At 43.0% G+C, this 23,193-nt stretch overlaps 1 protein-coding gene across 1 annotated transcript; it reads right to left on the reverse strand.

The window, feature by feature from the left end:
* Positions 1-6,206: 6,206 nt before the first annotated feature.
* LOC142209484 (uncharacterized) lies at positions 6,207-19,396 on the reverse strand. Its single transcript, XM_075278478.1, has 10 exons — positions 19,287-19,396; positions 16,122-16,231; positions 13,546-13,685; positions 11,500-11,722; positions 10,293-10,415; positions 8,888-9,107; positions 8,663-8,810; positions 8,119-8,301; positions 7,884-8,026; positions 6,207-6,345 (listed from the first exon to the last, which is right to left on the reverse strand). Exons 1-10 carry the CDS (start codon positions 19,331-19,333, stop codon positions 6,258-6,260), a joined length of 1,425 nt encoding a protein of 474 aa, XP_075134579.1. The 5' UTR covers positions 19,334-19,396; the 3' UTR covers positions 6,207-6,257.
* Between the last annotated feature and the right edge of the window lie 3,797 nt (positions 19,397-23,193).

Here is a 23,193-nt window from a genome sequence, read left to right on the forward strand (position 1 = left end):
AAGAAGACAGTCTAATGCTATATTTTGCTTTCTCTACCAGTCCAGTAGGCTCTGAACAGGGCAGTGGCGGCACACGTCCAACTACAACTTTTTTCAAACAGGGCCCCTTTCTCATGATTTAGAGGGTGTCCAACGTGGCTCACCAATTTTCAGTTGGTCCTGCACTTCTCAGCCAAATGCCACATTCTCTTCATTGTTTGCATCAGCTTCTAAAGAATCAGACACTCCTTTGCATCTTTCCAGCACTCATACTTGCTCCTATGCCGGTAGTTTTTGCACATTGTGATTGGCTACGTTCACATCTGCGCCAAATTCATCATCATAGTATCTGACAAAATTTATCGAAGGAAAAAGTCCTGCACAGAGGACTGTTTCCGCCACCGGTTTCTGTTTAAAAATGAGGGTCCTAATAGGTCCATAGGGCCCCCATTATAGTCGATGGGATCTTCTCAGCTCCATGTGTAACCAATATTTTAGTGGTTCGCTTCTGTTATTCAAGACCCCAACAACAGAGACATCTTTGTGTACCTATTACAGGGCGTTATACAGTGCCTGTCTATGTGCAATACATTGCAATGCAAAAATTTGCAAGGTATTACACAAGCAATCAAATGATGGCGGAAATGGGTAACAAATGTTGCATCCTGGGGGCCAGTGCTGTAAAATCTGTCACCTTGCATACTCATGCGCACTTTGTTGCAGAACAGAAAAAGTTGAACATCTTTATGTGTAGTCTCCAGGATGATATCTAGGAAATGTGGAAATATTGAAGTATTATAGTGCACAATGATACGTCCCCTGCTTGCTATACTAATACACGGTGACCAAGAAGGTTATCACAAATTAAACTGAAGGCGCTTCAGAACGGCCTGATATTCCAGTCTTAGTCACGGCTGGTATGAGCGAAGCGACGATCCGTCTTGTGTCGGGTTAATTTCCACCATCTTACTTCAGTCCTCTCCAGCTACAGTGATGTATAATGCACCATGAAAATAACACGGGATTGATTTGTTACACAGGATGGGATCATTTACAGGGCTGGAAACATTTTACCTATCTGCACCTGGGAATGGATTATACCGGGTGATACGATTTAATATACTTACAGCTGAATTGGAAAACTTCGACCATAAAATGACTGCAAGAATCTAGCGGGGGGATGTCAGTGGCCTCTTTGTAGTGTGAAGGAGGAAATCTTATTTAGGTGCACTAATGTATTCTTGCCTCAGATTTATCATAATAGAATTGGTGGTTGGCGTTAGTTATGTGAATCGCTCAATGCGTTTCATAGGGGTGAAATAATTTCCATGGTTGTTATAGTCAAATGTCCTAGACGGATAACTTTCCGGTAAACTTAGAACATATCCTCCCTATAATACTGGTAAATCAGACAACAAAGTTTCATAAGCTTACTTCTTTTTCTTATAGCTATATTGGTAGTTTGGAGGTTATTTTTTGTAAAAAAATTACACAAGTGCAGTCATATTGGTTGTCACCTTCACAGCCCCTATAAGGTGGAACTATCACTTTGCTTTGGGGCATAGGCATTAGGGATATGATCACCGATAATGTGTACATTACTATATTTACCTTTGTAGCACTTTTATCAGACTTTTTATATTCAATTTATTTTACTCTGGAAGCTTTAGGCCCTGTTCACACGGGGCACGGGATGGCGTATTTTGGTCCTGATTGGGACACAGGAAGCCCCGTCAGAATAGGACCAAAATGCACCTGCCGCGACTGTTGTGGCTTCCCGCTCCGGAGTAGGCCCAAATGAATAGGCCTAGTCCGGAGGGTGCTGTTGCGACGCGGACGCTGTGGCTGAATCAGCTGCAGAATCCGCCTGAAGAAAGGGCAGCTCCCTTCTTTTTCCGTGAGCGGGAACATACTGCTCACGGAAAAAAGGAAACTAGCGGTCTACAAAGACCTCCATTGTGAGGGGGCGGATTATGAGGTGGATTCAGCTCCAAAATCCGCCCCCTCTTGCCCCGTGTGAACGATCCCTTAGCTCTAGTTTCCAAAGCTGGTCACACACCTTAGATTATTGGCATTAAAGCCTATGACTATCTTGGCAGGACCATCTAATGTATAGGTAAGGAGTCCTGACTTTACTCCAATGTCATATAGAGCGCATGCATGGTCACCTCTCCACCCACTTTTATGGGACTGTCCTAGTTCACCAATCCATTCACGTGGAACACTCTGGAGAACTTGCGGACCCTTGGTGACAATCAGTTTCCCCATTTCTGGAAACGGATAGTCAATACTATTTCTTCCTCCGAACGCCCATCCACCCCATTATCCTTATTACCATCCAGGCTTCTTCTGGCAAGATGACTCCTCCCTCTGTAATGATTTGGTGCGTCTTCTTCTTCACTGCGCACCGTTGCCGGTAATTCACCTTTACTGTGCATGCACAGTAGAGGTGGATCATTGTTGGAGGAGAAGACTGAATCGGTATAGGAGGTAGAGGTGCCATCTCACAGGAAGACGCGTGGAGGGTAAGTATGTAATATGGGTTTGGGGTTGGGCTGAGTAGGTAGGTAGGGAGGGGTGGGATAGCTAGAGGGACAAGGGGGGGCAGCGAGGAAGTTACATAGCAGGAAGCAGAGCATGTAAACAAAAGCAGAGATACCAGGAGCTCCCAGAAACACCCAAAAATCACTCAAAATACTGCTAAAGGTACATGGCTGCATTTATTAACCCATTAATAGCACTGACAGACACTTTTTCAAAAAATATTTACCCGGAAAACACCTTTAAGACTATGGAAACCCATGGGACATCTTGCAGCGAACTCACCTGTGGCAGAAAACTAAAAAAAATTTGACTAGTTTCCATTGAAAGATACGGCCCGACATTCAACATTTGTATTGCACCCGCAGCAATAGTCGACATGCTGCAGGTTTTAGATGCTTTTGTAAAAAGTGGGTTGGGATGAGAAATGGACACATTGCTGCAACTGAGCCGAGTTACAATATCATCCCCAACCAGCTGTTCTTATGGAAACATGTCTATGTTTATCTTATCTTGGACAACCCCTTTAAGATCTGAGCACACAAGTATAACATCAGGAAAAAAAACACACAAAAAATTTGCTATATTATGATGAGCTGTGACCTAGACCATTCTAGCAATGCATAACATTTCTGCAGTTGTGTATCCAGCATTATAGTGATACTTCTGATCATCAGATTTTGATTCCACATTAGAAATTCGGTTTTCCACACATTACCTGTATGGGCGTATATACATACAGACGTACAAGCCACGGGAGAAGAGACTGTGCCAGCACTGTGACCAGGGGGTCCTAGAAGACGAGACCCACTTCCTGCTACACTGCACCAAATACTCAGATATGAGGGCCGTCTACTACCAAAGACTCTCTGCCCACATCCCAGACTTCATATCTGCAGACGAGAAGAGGAAACTCTACATCCTACTGGGAGAAGAAGAGGCCACTGTGGAGATCGCTGCCCAATACGTGTCCAGCTGTCACCAAACCAGAGGAAGATGAGACTCCATGGACTGTTATATTTATCCCAATACACCCGCCCCACCCACCCCCACCCCCACCTCCCCATATAGCAGTCACCAACGAAGAGGAAGATGAGACTCCATGGACTGTTATAACCGAACCCCCCCCCCCCATACCCACCACCCACCCACCACCCACCCAACCCAACTCCCCCCCCACCCACCCACTTTACTAGCTTTGGCAATGCCAAATACCTATTCGGACGTGCCAATAAAGCATTTTTTGATTTGATTTGATTTGATTTACATTGCACTTACTACATAGACCAGAAATCTCATTGCCTCCTAGTTGTTGGAGTTTCTTGTCTATGTGCCAGACTCTGCTGCCTACATAACTTCTAGGTACTAATACACACATATATTATATTCCGCCTCTACACTACCTTATAGGCATATTTGTTACTGCCAGCCGCATTCTATTTTATAATGAGTTTTTTAAAGCAATTTTGTTTTTATTGATTTTCAGTGTTTAATAGTTGGCGCTTACAGCGAGCTGTCACAATCACATCAGTTATACATGACCAAAGGAATATTTTCCCCTCCATCTGGTTTATGGCGAAGATTATTTAAAGGGGTCTTTCACTTGATTTACGTGTGTCCTTATAGCGCGCAATGAGGTTGTGATACATCCATAGATCTCTATTGTATTGCTATAGCATCAATCTGGCCAAAGACAATAGATAACAAGTTGAAAAGTTGGTAGGCCGATAACTTTGGGATACAATATCCTACTAAAAGGTTTTGTGGGAGTTCTGACATCCCTATTAAAGGGGTTGTCCCATCACAAGGATCCTATCTATACTGCTTGTTAATGTGGATGTAAGACTTTTCCTAAATACATTGCTTCAGCAAAACTGCTTTGTTTGTCCACTATCTTACTTTATTCAATTCATTGGTGACACAGCCTTGACTTATCTGCTCAAAAGTCAAGTGATGTATCTACTGCTCTCAGGGGGGAGGGAGGAGGGGCTAAGTGCAGGGAGCCAGCCTGTGTTTCTAGCTATTCCTGTGTCTGCACCACGTGACCTAGCTTCCTGCTCTCATATAGGGGAGAGGAGCTGCTTTCATTTCTGAACGTCTTCTGTTCTCCCAGTTATAAGTCTATTGTGTTCATTATGGCAGAGACAGGCAGTCTCTGTATGTAACACAGAATGGAGTAGCTACTGCTTGTACTTCATAGTCCAATATTGTGCATATAGTGTTTAAGGACCTTTGATGACATCACAGGCCCTTCACCCGCCCCATAGGATCACGCTATGCGGTGGGCAGAGCTACACGCTAATTTGGGGGCGGAGCTAAACAGCAGGTTGCATGTTAAACCCCGCCCACCAAATGATGCAAGAAACCAGGAAGAAAGAAGATTTTACAGCAGTGAAGACTGGTGAGTATGCAACGTGGGAATACCCCTTTAAGCTTAGTAGACATGTTTTCTTCTAGAATAAAGATTTGCTATGCTTTATTTGCCTTTATGTTCTGCTGCTGCACAGCGCATGTGTTCATCACCAGCTCTGGTGCTGGGCCGTGCTGTTTAGCCCTGAACTTTCACATATTCCTTTCTGTGTGATTTCCCATTCTGTTTTTTTTTCTCCCAGATACCTCTAAGTAGTTGTCTGGCCCTTGTGCTGAAATACAACACAGCATACATGTGAATGACAGATTGCGCATGCGCTGTTGAGAGATCACGCTAAGCTTGGCACATGTAGCTGATATAGAGGGACAGCACATAAACTGGCAAGGAAGTCATATAGGAGGTGTTATAGACAGAATGTAAAGCACGTAATATGGATCTCTAGCAAAAGAGGTGCGATGGAATGACATCACAAAATGACAGTGTGAAAAGATTAGAATTTGAGATTGACTATCCATGAAAACTAGAACATTAAACCCCATTTTTCAAGCTTCTTCTTCTTAAGCAATACCGGATTTATATATCATTTTACGATATAGGTGACTTTATTTTTCCTTCTATGGTTGATCTCTAGCTCTATAAACCTCACACCTAGTTCACATATGAAGATCCGCTTCCCGCTGTATTCATGTGCACATTTTCCTACCAGCAGGCTCCGATTTTCCCAGGGGCATAGCTACGGGCTAGTAGAACATGTGCTATGGGTCCCATAGGTCCTCCAGGATGGCTATCTCTGGAAGTCTCATGGAAGTAAATGGATTCATGACTGAGTATACACACTACTACCCCATTGGCATAAGGCATTTATAGACTCTTGTGATCACTGGGGTCCCAGCAGTCGGCCCCCCAGAAGTTAGACAACTCTTCCTTATCCGATGTGTCATTCATTGCAAATCTAAAGGTGAAACGACTTCAATCCAATAATATAACAATAGTACTATAATATTAGAGGTCGGGGTCTTGAGCAATGATATGTTAATATTTAGTCATAGTAGCAACTGATCAGAGCCACACACATGTAAAGGGTTAATCCCACCTTGTGAAATGATGGCATCTTGTCAGATGTCTGGGACCCCCAGTGATCCTGATACTGAAGGGGCTGTAGTACTGGTATAGCTCTACACAAGTGAATAGATCAGGCCACAGCTGGGTTGTCACAGGACCCCCCCGCAGAAGGGAATGTAGCACTGAGTCTGTGGCCCCTTCATTTTCAGGATCGGTGCAGGTTCCAGAGGTCACGTTAGTTTTTGAAATATATGTACGGTACAATGTAAGTGGCGACATGACGGAAGGTTTCTTATTTTTCCCTTCAATGGCTCCTCTGCGGCTGAGAAGACTTCATTGCCATCTGTTGCTCTAGAAACATCTGCATCCGGCACGGAGGAAGTTCTGGAGTTCTGCGTTAGAGATGGACAAGATATCTTGTGTTATTCGAGCAAGACACGAGAATTAAAAATTATACAAAGTTTGACCCTTAGGGCTTATGTGACATGGTCTTTGTAAGAACAATGAGAGTGAATGAGTGTATTGAAAATATACGGACAGAAAAAATATTCAGATCAACAAAAATAGACATGTTTTGATGGATTCAAAGACCCAACAGAACTGAACAGGTCGTTTTTTTAACAGACATAAAAATGGATGGACATCTGAGTTACATCCATGGGTAGGGTCAAAAAGAAACAATGGCAGAATTCATCCATCTGGAATTCATCAAGCGGATACAAGATGGAGGATACTCGGCCATGGAACAAATGGTCTTAAAAAACCATCCATATACAAAATCCATATACACCTATTTTTCATGGATGTTTGCCCTCAAAAATAAAATGGCCATGTGAATAAGTCCTTGGTAAATATTCACACAATAGTTCTTACATATCTTCAAGATCGCTGCTTGTTGTAAATGGGAGTATGTAAACCGTTTCTGTGGGAAGAATAGGCAAATCTGTCTTCCATGATGTAATTAGGAAGTCAGGTGCCTCTGTGTTGCAAACCAATAGAGGGCGCTATTGGTTTGCAACACTGAGGCACCTGACTTCCTAATTACATCATGGAAGACAGATTTGCATATTCTTCCCATGGTCCCTTGCACAGTGGAGTGCTAAAGGCTTAATAAGTCTCCACACACCTAAATGATGGTCTCTCCCCAAGGAGTGACGATATCCCCCTAACCCTGAGTTCAGTCTAGTGATGGAGTCAGTCTAAGCTGGTAATTGTATGAGGGGAATTTATTAAACTCAGCACCTGAGTTTTCTGCCACAAGGAATTTATTAAACTCAGTGCACTACTTTGTCCTGCTGCATTTTCCAAAAAGTTGGAGCAGTGGGGCAGGGATCAAAGTGGGCCAGAAGGGGGCGCCTCTGTCCATATGCTTTACTGTAACTTGTACCATAAAATTGGTGTGATCTATAGCTGATATCTGTGGTCTCCGGCCGGCATAGATTTCAGTTTTGCTACAAGGCACCATTAAGAGAAACATGAAGAGGCCAAAGCCTCCTAATAATTCTCTCGTCTGCAGGGAAATAGATTACGACTGGGGTAGGAAGCGCGAGTCTTAAAAAATTCCCCCTATATGTCCTCAACTGTATCTGCCATGAATGTCTGATAGATGTTGGTTGTACCTCTTGAACCCGCACCTATCTCCGGAAGGGGGGTCCCCATTCCTTTCCACTGGGCACTGTAAATGGAGAGGTGGTCGCATATGCTCAGCTCCCTTCATTTATTTCTATGGGAATTTTAAATGTTGAGCCAAGCAAGCAAGGAACCAGACAGGGCGGGGAGATGGGGACTCCCATTTCAGAGATAGGTGCGAGTCCTATGGGCGAGGTGTGACTCCCATCTATCAGACATTTATGGCATATATTCTAAGTCAATATACAGAAAGGGCTGAGCCATGTTTGCTGTACAACCTCTTTGATGTCCATCTTTATACCTGTACGTCTCCTTGTGCACAGTACAGAAGTCCTGGTCTCCAGTTAACACTAAGTTGTCCTTTGCTGGCTTATGCTTCTTCATAGGTTCTCCCTTTTTAGCTATGAACGTGCTCCCTGTCGTGGTCTCTGAGTCAAGCTTTGCCTAAAGACGGTAACAAGATGCTGTGGATTACAATATATAGAATCAGGACCTCATACACTGTAATCGTGTTACATGCAATGATGTAGGCTCACCAAAGGTCTCATTGAGACACCATCCATGGGGTCACCGTAACGCTCCCGTGGCTGAATGCCCCAATCCTTGAACACACTTTTGCTATGGGTGGTGCCATCAAATTTAGCATTTATTGGGCGGAGAACTGATCGCGGTCGTTTTACTGGTTCCTTGGGCTGCAGCTCATGAGGCAGAAATGCAAGCTACAGAATTACATATGGGATGCAAACAAGGTTAATAAAGCCTTAGACAGAAGGATCGCCATTAACCAGAATCAAAATTTGGCTATTTAGGATATTATTTCTATTACATGTATAAAGTTTCTGCAGTCTGGGGCCCAGGATCATTGGGAATCCTAGCACAGGGGTACTTTGTGATCAGCTTATTGTCAAGGAACCTTTCTAACCATGCAAACTGGAGAACCCCTTTATGGATATGCTCTACCAAGATCTCCATGAATGTACAGATCTGGAGAATTGAGGAATATGGAGGAATCAGATTATCTACTGCATTCTAATGTAAGACGTAGAATGAAATTTATTTAAGAAAAGCAGAAGACCCAACCTTTGTTACGGTATTTCCATCCACCTGTCCTCCCCGTTCTTTATCCATGGCGGTCAACTCTTCCTTTAACTGAGCTGGCTCAGGCCGAGGATGCAACAATGGATTCCAGCCAGGGTAAGTTACTCTTTGAACCGTCTGAAAGTCATTGCTGATGAAAAAGAGGAATTGCAATAAGAGATTGTTCATTTCTGCCCTATTTGTTGCATGCCTGGTTTACCTTGTTACCTGTAAAATGGGTTCACAGTAAGGTTGTCAGCGGGTGGACGAACTGGCCTGTTGGGCTCAATGGTATGGCTGCCAGAAAAGTCACTTTGGTACTTGGTGACCAGTTCCACTGGAAATCGCTTCATGACATTTTTCGGAAGAGATTCCTTGGCCATTTGTTTCTTTTCCAGTGGCAGAGGATGATACGTAGACTGATGGGTTGTAGTCATATAGTGTTCACCTATGGCACAAGTAGATATTGTGTCTGCGTTGCGACTGGCTTATGAGTTGTCAGCTTGGTACAAACCTTGTCCTGCAGTTATGTCGCAGCAGATATGTGAATATTACAGGTGTGGTGTGAAACAAGCTGCCAATATTGTTCTCTTATTACAATACTGGGATATTGACAATACAGATAAGATTTGGGACACGTTGACTTTGTATTGTCTCTTGGTTAAAAGATTATTTTCGTGTTTTTTGCTTTATTCTTAAAGGGATTGTTCAAGAATGCTCGGCACTGAGGGTGGTCCCAGCGATTTTTGCATGTGACCATTGCCAACTTATTCACTGCAACATTTGACGTTTCTTCGCTTTTTTACAAAAAAGACAACTCATTAAAAGATAGGAATCAGCAGAACAGTATCTTGGCCCCTGACAATATCTGTAAAAGGCTCTCTCAGCTATCATGTGTCGCTTTCCATATTGGTCTGATATGGACCAAAGATCTTTGATTCATCTTCCAGCCATGTTCAGACAGTACAGCACTAAGTGCCAGTCTTCATTACCCCCTTGCCATGTGCCTGGAGAAATATTACGCCATCTCATAGTTGGCATAGATTTCCAATATCATTTCCAGTATCATCAGCACAACCCACTTCACGCCCTCACCATGTCAAAAAAAAGAAAAAGTTGCTAATTTTGTGCAAAAAATTGCGCAATTTTTTTTAATGACTTTTAATGCAGTGTATGCCAGAAAATTGACGTACAAGGCATAATAAATCTGTCCTTCTGTGCCTAAAATATACAGCTGGGGCCACAATTTCTGCATCTTTAAGGATTCGGTTACTCTCCTATAAATGGTAACCCTATCACACACAGACATTGGTAAGTATGCGAAAGGCAGCCATATATATTAGTTTAATGTTTTCCAAACCCCCAATTTAGGCAAAATTGTCAAACTATATAACATGTATGGGGGAGTCCTAACTTTACTCCGGAACAGATGTAGGGGAAAAGGAAGGATTGGGCTGTTGGATTTCAACATGTCCAATCCTTGTGCTGCTAAAGGGAGTCTGTTGTATAGGGTCTCCTGAATCACACAGTGTTTTTTGGAAAGTTTCCTTTGGAAAGCATAGCAGCCATTGGTTTCAGATCATAACATAACACAGCATTGTAATATTAATATTAGTGGGTAGATCGTATTCACCCTCCATGGCCAGATGATCTTGTGAAGCTTTTATTGGTTCCACCCTCTTCAATTTCTTCTCTACAAAATGATCTTGGGTTGTCGTCTTCATGTCACAAATATCCCCGGGAAACAGCAAAGAACCTGCCACGTATCAGAAATGAATGGAAAAATCTCTGTCATTTAATTATTAGACAAATCCATGTTACTGAGCCCGACAGGGGACGTGATGATTTATGGTGTCATTGTAGGTGTTTAGGAGAACTGGTGACTTGCTCCTCCATGGAGTTTGTTGTACCATTTTCGCATGCAATATGTATGGTTTTTCTAAATTTTTACAGAACAGCATCTATCACGCGTTGTGTGACAGGGTGAACAGGTTGGTTTACTGTGAACATATACACTGACTAGTCACCATGCCATCTTGTAAAGTCAGGGATATTCCATACAGACTCTCTAAGAAGACAATGCACCAAAAATATAATATGTGCAATTGTCCAGTTGTGCTATCATTTTAGTCTCTGTTGCTATTCTATTATTCAACCGTAGTCTATAATGGAAAGACTGCACATGCACAGCTGGCTCTCCATGTATATTAGATGCTGCTGCCACCATAGGGCTTCTTCTGTACATAGAAGGTCTCAGTTCCTCCATCCTTCTGATAGATAGTAGCCCTGGAGTTATAACACTCAGTGACTAGGGTTGAGCGATCAGGATCGTGAAAGATCGGATCCCGATCGGCACTCGAGCAAATTTCACGATCACAGGAAAATGATCAGAAATGGGATTTTAAAATCGATCCTGAAATCTCAAGATCGGCTCAACCCTATCAAGTCATTGCAATAATCCATATTCTTTACTGTGTGTATACGTTATATTGCACAGCATATAATCCCTATAGTACTAAGGTGATCACCATCTGAATTGGAAGCAGACGACTTATGAGCAGTTTTTTCATGAAGCTGCTATCTATCCTCTAGTCAGAGGTGTACCTAGAAGCTTCTGGACGCTAATAAAAAAAAAATCTGTAACAGGGCCCCCAGATGAGCTATGTATAATGCTGATGTCTTATTAAGCTGTAATGAAGTCTTTGGGCCCCCTCAGACAGCAGGGCCCTGTAGTAACAGCTAAATCTGCATCCCCTATAGCTACGAACCTGCCACTACTTCATGGTGTTGTGATCTTTTGCCTGGTATGTCCTGGTCATAGAACCCTCGTATCTTGGTACCTGCAAGAGCCGGTCGTTCTCCATAATGTAGTTGTCGCTCTGCTTTCCATTCCTTGTACTGTTCCTTATTTGTTGTGCTATGTTGAATATTTGAGGGGGGTAATGGTCGCAGGTTATCTGGGGGACGCATGGCCATAGTCCTTTCTGTTTCTTTAGGAGGATAGTGAAGGCTGTAAATTGTCTGGTCCAGCAGGGGATCCTCAGGCCTCTGATAGTAGCCATCCTATGTATAAGATAAAGAGTATATTTCATACCAGAAGTATACAGTTATACAGACATGTAGGATCTTCATACAATATTATGTTATTTTCCTGGCGGCAGCAATGTGTTTCACACAAGACAGACATACAGTCCTATGAAAAAGTTTGGCCACCCCTATTAATCTTAATAATTTTTAGTTCTAAATATTTTGGTGTTTGCAACAGCCATTTCAGTTTGATATATCTAATAACTGATGGACACAGTAATATTTCAGGATTGAAATGAGGTTTATTGTACTAACAGAAAATGTGAAATATGAATTAAACCAAAATTTGAGCGGTGCAAAAGTATGGGCACCTCAACAGAAAAGTGACATTAATATTTAGTAGATCCTCCTTTTGCAAAGATAACAGCCTCTAGTCGCTTCCTGTAGCTTTTAATCAGTTCCTTGATCCTGGATGAAGGTATTTTGGACCATTCCTCTTTACAAAACAATTCAAGTTCAGTTCAGTTTGATGGTCATCGAGCATGGACAGCCCGCTCTCAAATGATCTGAAAACAAAGATTGTTCAACATAGTTGTTCAGGGGAAGGATACAAAAAGTTGTCTCAGAGATTTAACCTGTCAGTTTCCACTGTGAGGAACATAGTAAGGAAATGGAAGACCACAGGGACAGTTCTTGTTAAGCCCAGAAGTGGCAGGCCAAGAAAAATATCAGAAAGGCAGAGAAGAAGAATGGTGAGAACAGTCAAGGACAATCCACAGACCACCTCCAAAGAGCTGCAGCATCATCTTGCTGCAGATGGTGTCACTGTGCATCGGTCAACTATACAGCGCACTTTGCACAAGGAGAAGCTGTATGGGAGAGTGATGAGAAAGAAGCCGTTTCTGCAAACACGCCACAAACAGAGTCGCCTGAGGTATGCAAAAGCACATTTGGACAAGCCAGCTTCATTTTGGAAGAAGGTCCTGTGGACTGATGAAAAAAGATTGAGTTGTTTGGTCATACAAAAAGGCGTTATGCATGGCATAAAAAAAAAACAGCATTCCAAGAAAAACACTTGCTACCCACTGTAAAATGTGGTGGAGGTTCCATCATGCTTTGGGGCTGTGTGACAAATGCCGGCACCGGGAATCTTGTTAAAATTGAGGGTCGCATGGATTCCACTCAGTATCAGCAGAATCTTGAGAATAATGTTCAAGAATCAGTGACGAAGTTGAAGTTACGCCGGGGATGGATATTAGAGCAAGACAATGATCCAAAACACTGCTCCAAATCGACTCAGGCATTCATGCAGAGAAACAATTACAATGTTCTGGAATGGCCATCCCAGTCCCCAGACCTGAATATCATTGAACATCTGTGGGATGATTTGAAGCGGGCTGTCCATGCTCAGCGACCATCAAACTTAACTGAACTTGAATTGTTTTGTAAAGAGGAATGGTCCAAAATCCCTTCATCCAGGATCCAGGAACTGATTAAAAGCTACAGGAAGCGACTAGAGGCTGTTATCTTTGTAAAATGAGGATCTACTAAATATTAATGTCACGTTTCTGTTGAGGTGCCCATACTTTTGCACCGCTCAAATTTTGGTTTAATGCATATTGCACATTTTCTGTTAGTTCAATAAACCTCATTTCAATCCTGAAATATTACTGTGTCCATCAGTTATTAGATATATCAAACTGAAATAGCTGCTGCAAACACCAAAATATTTAGAACTAAAAATGATTAAGATTAATAGGGGTGCCCAAACTTTTTCATAGGACTGTATATTGGATTTCTTAGTATACAGGAAATAGTTTGGGATGCATTTATACAGTATATACAATGATCAGACTTACAGGAGGTATATATGGCTTGAGCTTTCCCTCTAAGGGCCTCGGTATGAATTCAGTCCTCTGTGTGGTAGTCAAGTTCATGGGCGGTAGGTTGCGAGGGACAGGGGTATGGAGGGGTCTTTTACTGCTTCTCGGAGGAACATCTGTGTAAGAAACAGTGCTGTTTACTTATAGACTAAGGCACCACGTTGTGGAAATGCAACATTTTTTGTTGCAGATTTTGCTGCATTTTTTTGCGTCAAAGCCAAGAATGGGAAATATATAGGAAGTTCTTATACCTCACCCTTCTTTTCATTCCACTACTGGCCTTGGCTCAAAAAAACTGCAACAAAATCTGCAACAAAAAAAGCTGCATTTCTGCAACGTGGGGCTTCAGCCTAAGGTAGTATTTGCTGTAGTGATACACGGTCATATATTAAGAAACTTGAGATCCAGGATCTGTTGCAGCAAAAAACAAAAATAAGGTAACCTAGTAAAATATTGCATTATATAAAATGAGGTTCCTTGCAAAATACCTCACCCCTCTTCAGCTATGTAGTCCATGGACTTCTCCGCTTTTAATTGTATCATAAATTTTGCTGCAAAAGCTAAGTGATCTAGACTTAGAACGGAGTGGCAGGGCTCATGCCCTATTTCACCTCCTCCTCACTGTGGTCCTGTAGCGAGAATGAACAGGGGGCTTAGGACCCCAGTTCTAGTGATGAATAGCTTTGCTATCGAGAATTTATATATATTCATATGACGTGAAACACAGGCTCTTGTAAGACTGGCCTTCACCATGTGCCAGGACCCTTGGTGGCGGCATACTGATTGTCTACTATTGTGGAGCATTGGGGTCTTCATAGTCTGCCATATGATGCCTGGATGTGATGGTACCATCAGAACAAATGCCTTGGTACATGCCATATGAAAGCAAAATCTCACAGAGGTTCTTTATGGGCCTGTAGGACATATATTTACAGCACAGATCCATAGTACAGCCATGTGTTATGCCTAAGGCCTATTGGTATGGCTAGGCCGGGAATGTTAGCTACAACACCAACCAGCCAGGAATTTTAATCATTGGCAGCTACAGTAAGAGATTTCATGTACACATTTGTATTAAAGATGCCCGACATCCTAATGTTATAGCCAAGACGGGAAGAATTACAGGAAATAATACCACTATATAATACATATTAATGTGTGGCCTAAGGTGCCCAATCTATTTACTTGGCAATACATCTACAACATTTGTCTTCTGATCCGCTGACGTCTTTAGGTATGAATCTATTATGATTTTGGGCTACATTGATTTATTGAAATAGCATAAAAAGTCCTTTACAGATTTGGAGTTTAATGATTATATTTCATAGGCATTGCCGGTACTGGGCATTATATAAGACAATATAACTCCCATCTACCAAGTCCTAATTTAAGGTAAGATAAGATAATTCTGTAATAGTCCCACAGTGGGGAAATTTCAGCATGTTACAGCAGCATAGTATTACAGATACAGGATAATACACAGTAATATATTACAGAAGGAGACACATATAGGCTGAGAAAGGAAAACGAAAGAGAGGAAGGGAGGGAGGAAGGGGAGGGAGGGAGGGAGGAAGGGAAGGGAAGGGAAGGGAGGGAGGGGAAGGGAAGGGAGGGAGGGAAAGGAAGGGAAGGAAGGAAGTCTTCAGGATCATTTAGCTCTCTCTCTCTTCGCTTGGTCTGATGTAGATTATACAGCTTGATTGCGGTTGGGAGGAAGGATCTCTAATAGCGCTCCTTCTCACAGTTGGGGTGAAGCAGACGGTCACTTACAGTGCTGCCAAGTGCCATCAGGGTCCCATACATGGGGTGGGATTTGTTCTCCCGCATGGAGCTCACCACAGACAGTATCCTTCTGTCACCCACCACCTGTACTGGGTCCAAAGGGCTCCCTAGGACAGAGCTGGCCCTTCTGATCAGCCTGTCAAGTCTATTTCTGTCCCTGGCTGATATACTGCTCCCCCAACAGGCCACACTGAAAAAGATGGCTGACGCTGGGTTCACACTAGCATTCGGCAGTCCGTTCTTAGGTTTCCGTCTTCTGCATGCAGAAGACGAAAACCTGTCATGCCGAGTCCGGCCGTGAGCGCCGGTGAGCGTTTTATGCTCTCCGCGGCAAAAACGTTTTTTTAAACTGGACACAGAGTACTGCATGTCCGACTCTGTGTCCGTTCATTGCTATGTATACGCCAATAACCTATTTCATTGTGTGACATGGCACTGTCACTATAACCGTTTGCTACTGAGTGATCTCGCCTTCTTCAGTTTGGGACTTTCTGGAACAGGGTGGTGATGATTCTAACATAGAAGCTTATGAATAATGGATGCTACTACATACTTATACCAAGGCAACCATCGGAGGTATACAATGGGAAATCCTCCGGCATAGACCTCCAATAGGCACTTTGAAGCTTAGCTGACTGTAAATTCTAGGAACAAGGGTTGCTAGTCGTATATATGACACTTGTGAGACATGTTGCTCTGTATAATCCTGATACTGTAGGATAAATTTGATCCATCATACTTTCATCTAATAAAAAAAAATCATCACTCACTTTTTGGAAGGTTGAACGTGGCCTTATAGTGAGAGATAAAGCATTCGCCATTTGTCCGTCTGCGCTGAACACGCTGCTGTTTTTTGCAGTCCTTGTGATGTTTGTGCCGGCTATAGAACAAGCGAAAACATAAAAGTTTAGAGACCGTGAACATATTGTGCCCATTGCACTCGAGAACAGTCACGTCACCTCTGTATCCTCAGTCATATCATTCTCACTATGATTTGGCAAAGTGCCCTACAAAATTGGGAAACACTAGTTCAGGGGGGATGGTTGTGCCAGGGCTTTATACTGCAAAAAGCAAAGTATAAAGTAAAAAAAATAATGACATAAAATACCGTATGCGTCTTTATTAAAGCCCTACGCTGCAGAAATGCAATGTGGCTGGCGGCTGCGGAATTGCAGTGGAAAATAACGCTTTGTTCTATTGTCCTAGCAAAATGGATGAGATTTCATTTAATCTCATCCACACAGTGAGGGGGGAAAAAAGCTGCGGAAAATCTGCTTTTTGGAAAACTCATTTCTTCTATAAAATCGCAGCATGGTAATATTAGCGGCATAACCACGAGCACTGTCACTTTACATTTAATAGGGGAAAACTGCAGAGAAAAACAGCAAAAACTGAGAAAAAAACATTGTGGGGGAAAAAAGTGTTTTTTTTCGTGTCTTTCAGCTGCATTTAATAACAGTGATGTCGCAGTGCAGGGATAATACACAAAGTGATGTCACAGTACAGGGATAATACACACAGTGATGTCACAGTACAGGGGTAATACACACAGTGATGTCACAGTACAGAGATAATACACACAGTGATGTCACAGTACAGGGATAATACACAAAGTGATGTCACAGTACAGAGATAATACACACAGTGATGTCACAGTACAGGGATAATAGACACAGTGATGTCACAGTACAGGGATAATAGACACAGTGATGTCACAGTACAGGGATAATAGACACAGTGATGTCACAGTACAGGGATAATACACACAGTGATGTCACATTACAGAGATAATACACACAGTGATGTCACAGTACAGGGATAATGTACACAGTGATGTCACAGTACAGGGATAATACACACAGTGATGTCACAGTACAGGAATAATACACACAGTTATGTCACAGTACAGGAATAATACACACAGTGATGTCACAGCACAGGGATAATACACACAGTTATGTCACAGTACAGGAATAATACACACAGTGATGTCACAGTACAGGGATAATACACACAGTGATGTCACAGTACAGGGATAATACACACAGTGATGTCACAGTACAGGGATAATACACACAGTGATGTCACAGTAGAGAGATAATATACACAGTGATGTCACAGTACAGGGATAATACACACAGTGATGTCACAGTACAGGGATAATACACACAGTGATGTCACAGTACAGGGATAATGTACACAGTGATGTCACAGTACAGGGATAATACATACATTGATGTCACAGTACAGGGGTAATACACACAGTGATGTCACAGTACAGGAATAATACACACATTGATGTCACAGTACAGGGATAATAGACACAGTGATGTCACAATACAGGGATAATACACACAGTGATGTCACAGTACAGAGATAATACACACAGTGATGTCACAGTACAGAGATAATACACACAGTGATGTCACAGTACAGAGATAATACACACAGTGATGTCACAGTACAGGGATAATACACACAGTGATGTCACAGTACAGGAATAATACACACATTGATGTCACAGTACAGGGATAATAAACACAGTGATGTCACAGTACAGGATAATACACACAGTGATATCACAGTACAGGGATAATACACACAGTGATGTCACAGTACAGGAATAATACACACATTGATGTCACAGTACAGGGATAATAAACACAGTGATGTCACAGTACAGGATAATACACACAGTGATGTCACAGTACAGGGATAATACACACAGTGATGTCACAGTACAGGGATAATAAACACAGTGATGTCACAGTACAGGATAATACACACAGTGATGTCACAGTACAGGGATAATACACACAGTGATGTCACAGTACAGGGATAATACACACAGTGATGTCACAGTACAGGGATAATGTACATAGTGATGTCACAGTACAGGGATAATAGACACAGTGATGTCACAGTACAGGGATAATACACACAGTGATGTCACAGTACAGGGATAATAGACACAGTGATGTCACAGTACAGGGATAATACACACAGTGATGTCACAGTACAGGGATAATACACACAGTGATGTCACAGTACAGGGATAATGTACATAATGATGTCACAGTACAGGATAATACACACAGTGATGTCACAGTACAGGAATAATACACACAGTGATGTCACAGTACAGGGATAATACACACAGTGATGTCACAGTACAGGGATAATACACACAGTGATGTCACAGTACAGGGATAATACACACAGTGATGTCACACTACAGGGATAATACACAGAGTGATGTCACAGTACAGGGATAATACACACAGTGATGTCACAGTACAGGGATAATACACACAGTGATGTCACAGTACAGGATAATACACACAGTGATGTCACAGTACGGGGATAATACACACAGTGATGTCACAGTACAGGATAATACACACAGTGATGTCACAGTACGGGGATAATACACACAGTGATGTCACAGTACGGGGATAATACACACAGTGATGTCACAGTACGGGTATAATGCACAACGTGATATGATAGCACAGAAATAAGGCACACAAGGAAGGTCATCATGTAGATTGTGACATCACAGTATAAATAAACATACAATGATGTCACAGACCAGCAGTAATCCAAAAAGTTATGGGGTTGAAGAAGCGATGACATACACAGATGTGGTGACCATGGGTGTATCCATCTTCCATCCAGCTGCTCTCTGCTTGTTACAGCCATACGGGGGTATTTATTGCCTCTCGTAACAAACTACATCTAAAACGTTGCTTTGTTATAACCAGATTTTACAGGCATTGTATGACTTCTGGAACGTTTGCGTGTGATATATAGATTATATAGGTAGATTATATAGGCCTATTCTGTGCTGCACTGATGGACTTGTATATAACAGAGCCTTGTACTCTAGAATACATTCACTGGGTATATAGACATATATACTGTATATAGCTCACCCACAGTCGCACAGCTCGCAGATGCAAGTAACTGATGAGGGATCCATGTCCTAAAGTCCACTTATTGTGACTGCAGGATCCCTGTTTAGTGTTTCCATGGTCCCTCGCCTTCTCCTCCCCTCTCTATTTAGAACATAAAAGCCGGTTTTACCAGTGGAGATTGAGGCGGCTTATTGTGAGGCCGGGAGCCTGTGGTTTGTGTACCTGACAACCTCCCAGCAAACAGTGACAAGTACAATGGTACAGGCAGGCAGAGGACACAGCCAAATAGAAAGAGCAGGGGCCGTGGTGGGCCAGCGGGGTACAATCCCCCCGTCACGTCTTATTATGTTGCATTGCTGGATTTAGATATTTATATTAATGTTTGCAAGAAGATTTCCACTGAGCTGAGCTGTGTACAATGCACGGGCGACAAATCATATGCAAAACAACAGGGCGTGGACACGTTTTACTTTTCATAACCCTGGGACCTTCTACTGCAATCTGCTGCTCGGAAATTTATTCGACTTTCTACTTCCATAAACCCTTTATATATTTATTTACCTCAGACAATGATTTTTATGATTCTTTTTGCGCATTCATTCTTTTTATCTGTATAATGGATGATGTGCTTTACAGCTTTTTTTCCGAAATTGAGGCGAAACCGCTGAAGCTTTGCCATTATTATGGAGAAATGGTGGCAAAAACCAAACCTGACATTATTGTGTGAATGAACCAGGAAAATGGCGAGGAATTTGGTGTAGAATTTCAGCGCTAAAAAAAAGGCCTCCCATTGACTCCACATTGCTAGCAGAAAACGGAACCCATTGAAGTCAATGAATGGGAGGCTTTTTTTCAGCGCTGAAATTCCACACCAAATACCATTTTCCTCCATGTGAATGCCCCCTTAGATGGTGATCTATTCATACCAGAGGAAGGACGTCTAGAAGGAATAGGTCAATTAATCCATATTTTCGGCTATTGACACACGGTTGAATGTAATCTGTTGTTCAGGGGCATAGATAGAGGGGATGCAGAGTTATGCCTGGATCCTGGAGTCTTAGGGGCTCAGCCAGAGGAGGGGGCCAAACATCATACTCACTAAGCCTTTAGTCACACGACTGTAGTGTAAAATAACTGTGCAAATATACATTTTTCATGGCCATTGCATTTTGGGTTGGCCGTATTCACCAAACGTCACAATGTATGGGAGGATCCATTATAATGTCAAAATATCGGTCATGTGAATAGCCCCCATTGACAGACATTGATATGAATGTGGACATGTGTGGATATAAAGCTGCTTTCAGTTTCAAAACAATGGACAACCGAAGCACCCCATTATATAGGATTGGTGTAACTGCAGTATTAGCTGCCGGCCTCTCCGTTAGATCTGGACCTGGACGAAGAAGTGCTAGTGTGAACCTAAGGTATGGCTGGTTAAACTTCTTTGACCTTCTTTTTGATTTTCTTTGATGGCGGTCGTCTGTGCATTGTAAATTTATCACTTCTACCCTCTGGTGTTCTGGAGCGAGAAAGGTGAAGCAGATTTATGATAGACAACCTTTGATAGAAAAGAGAAAATTAACCTTTGAAGGCCAATAGGAACAGTTGTCAGCAGTATATAGTCACGAAGGGATTCTGTGGAGGGAGGCAGTGGCCCAAAAACTGATGGCACAGTTACTGTGTGGAGGAAACTGACGGGACAGATATGTTACTATGGCAGATTCTCTATGTAAGCATTGAAGCCTGGTGCAGGCCTGGGAGCTCTTGGGGCAATGGAGGGGCATCCTGTTACCAATCATTATGGGGACAGTAAAACTAACCACTCACATTTGACCTTGGCATGTAAGTGGTTAATCGCCCATGATTAGAACAGTCAGCATAGCAAATCAAATCAAAAAATGCTTTATTGGCACGTCCGAATAGGTATTTGGCATTGCCAAAGCTAGTAAAGTGGGCGGGGGGGGGGGGGGGGAGTTGGGTTGGGTGGGTATGGGGGGATGGTTTGGGTTATAACAGTCCATGGAGTCTCATCTTCCTCTTCGTTGGTGACCGCTATATGGGGAGGTGGGGTTGAAGGTGGGGGTGGGGTGGGGCGGGTGTATTGGGATAAATATAACAGTCCATGGAGTCTCATCTTCCTCTTCGTTGGTGACTGCTATATGGGGGGGTTGGAGGTGGGAGTGGGGCGGGTGTATTGGGATAAATATAACAGTCCGTGGAGTCTCATCTTCCTCTGGTTTGGTGACAGCTGGACACGTATTGGGCAGCGATCTCCACAGTGGCCTCTTCTTCTCCCAGTAGGATGTAGAGTTTCCTCTTCTCGTCTGCAGATATGAAGTCTGGGATGTGGGCAGAGAGTCTTTGGTAGTAGACGGCCCTCACAGCTGAGTATTTGGTGCAGTGTAGCAGGAAGTGGGTCTCGTCTTCTAGGGCCCCCTGGTCACAGTGCTGGCACAGTCTGTTCTCCCGTGGCTTGTACGTCTGTCTGTATCGCCCCGTCTCTATCTCTAGGTTGTGGGCGCTCAGTCTGTACCGGCTCAGGGTCTGTCTGTGCTTGGGGTGGCGTATTCTCTCCAGGTAGGTGGCCATGGTGTAGTCCCTTTGTAGGGATTGGTACACGGTGAGTTTCTTGGAGTTATTTATTTCGTTTCTCCATTCTTCAATGTACCGCTCTTTGTTTGCCTCCGTGGTCGCCTTTATCTCGGCCTTGGTTATCATCTGTTGGGGTTTTTGGTTTGGTGGTTGGCTGTTGTTTGGTTGGTGAATGTCTGGTTTGCTCGGGTGGCTTAGCCAGGCTTGGTGGTGGTAGGAGTCAGGCTTGCTCCCCTGGATGTGTGCCTGGAAAGCTAGCGCCTTCTTCTGTATGGTGAGCCATAGGGGGAGTCTGCCTAGCTCTGCCCTGCAGGCTATGTTGGTGGTGTTGCGATGGACATGGAGCATAGCAAGTCATGTGCACCAGCATATACACATACATGTGGATAGGGATTAGCCATAGGTGCCACTCTTGGTAGCCCCAATGCAACCAGGAACACCCCCGAGACCTGCCATTTTTGAGGTGCTCGACCCAGTGTCCTATCCCTTATAGTTTGGCCCTTCCCATATTCATCAGTCCAGTTTTTCTGCTTCCCTTGCTGCCTTAGCTCACGCAGAGTTCTTTGCAGGTGGATTTTGACGTGGAATCAAAATCCACCTGCAAAAATGGCTCCCATTGACTTCAATGGGAGTCGCTTATTTTTTTAGCGGAAAAAAGAAGCGAGATGACCTATCTTGCTGTGGATTCCACGGCTGAATAAGCCACGGCGTCCGTGGCTCGAGACACGCTCCTGTTTAGGCCCATTTGTTCGGACATAATCAGGAGCGGTATGCCGCGTGGAAGGTTCACATGGCGGGAAAGGTTTCCGTGACCTTTTGCTCTGTGTGAACATGCCCTTATATATTCCAGTTATCGCCAGGCGCCATATCCCCAGATAATCTACATTATTCACCCCACCTTTTCGGGCTATAATATTATGGCTGCTCAGGGCCGATTCAGCAAAGGGAAAGATCAATCACTTTGTTCCGTGAAAGTTGAAGACTTTTTGATGTCTAAATAAAGTACACAAATAAGAAAATGAATCTGAATCAGTTTTAGTCTGCAAATAAAATGACATTTTGTTGTCACCAAATGGCAACCCGCGTCTCACTCGCGTTTTCGCAGTCAATAATCACATTCTCCTGCCAAAATGCAATTATATTTGGCTGCTGACATTTCGTTTTGTATAACCATATAGCAAAAAAACATTTTATGAATCCCAAAATAGACATAAGCGGCTTCTGCGACTGTATGTTCTGCTGCTTAAGTTCATGTTGTCAGAGTTAACACGGCACGCATCCATTCTACCCCGGTCGCCGTTTTATTAGGTCTCTTTTACAAAAAGCTCCC

This window comes from Leptodactylus fuscus, chromosome 6, assembly GCF_031893055.1.
Source record: "Leptodactylus fuscus isolate aLepFus1 chromosome 6, aLepFus1.hap2, whole genome shotgun sequence".
NCBI classification, from domain to species: domain Eukaryota; kingdom Metazoa; phylum Chordata; class Amphibia; order Anura; family Leptodactylidae; genus Leptodactylus; species Leptodactylus fuscus.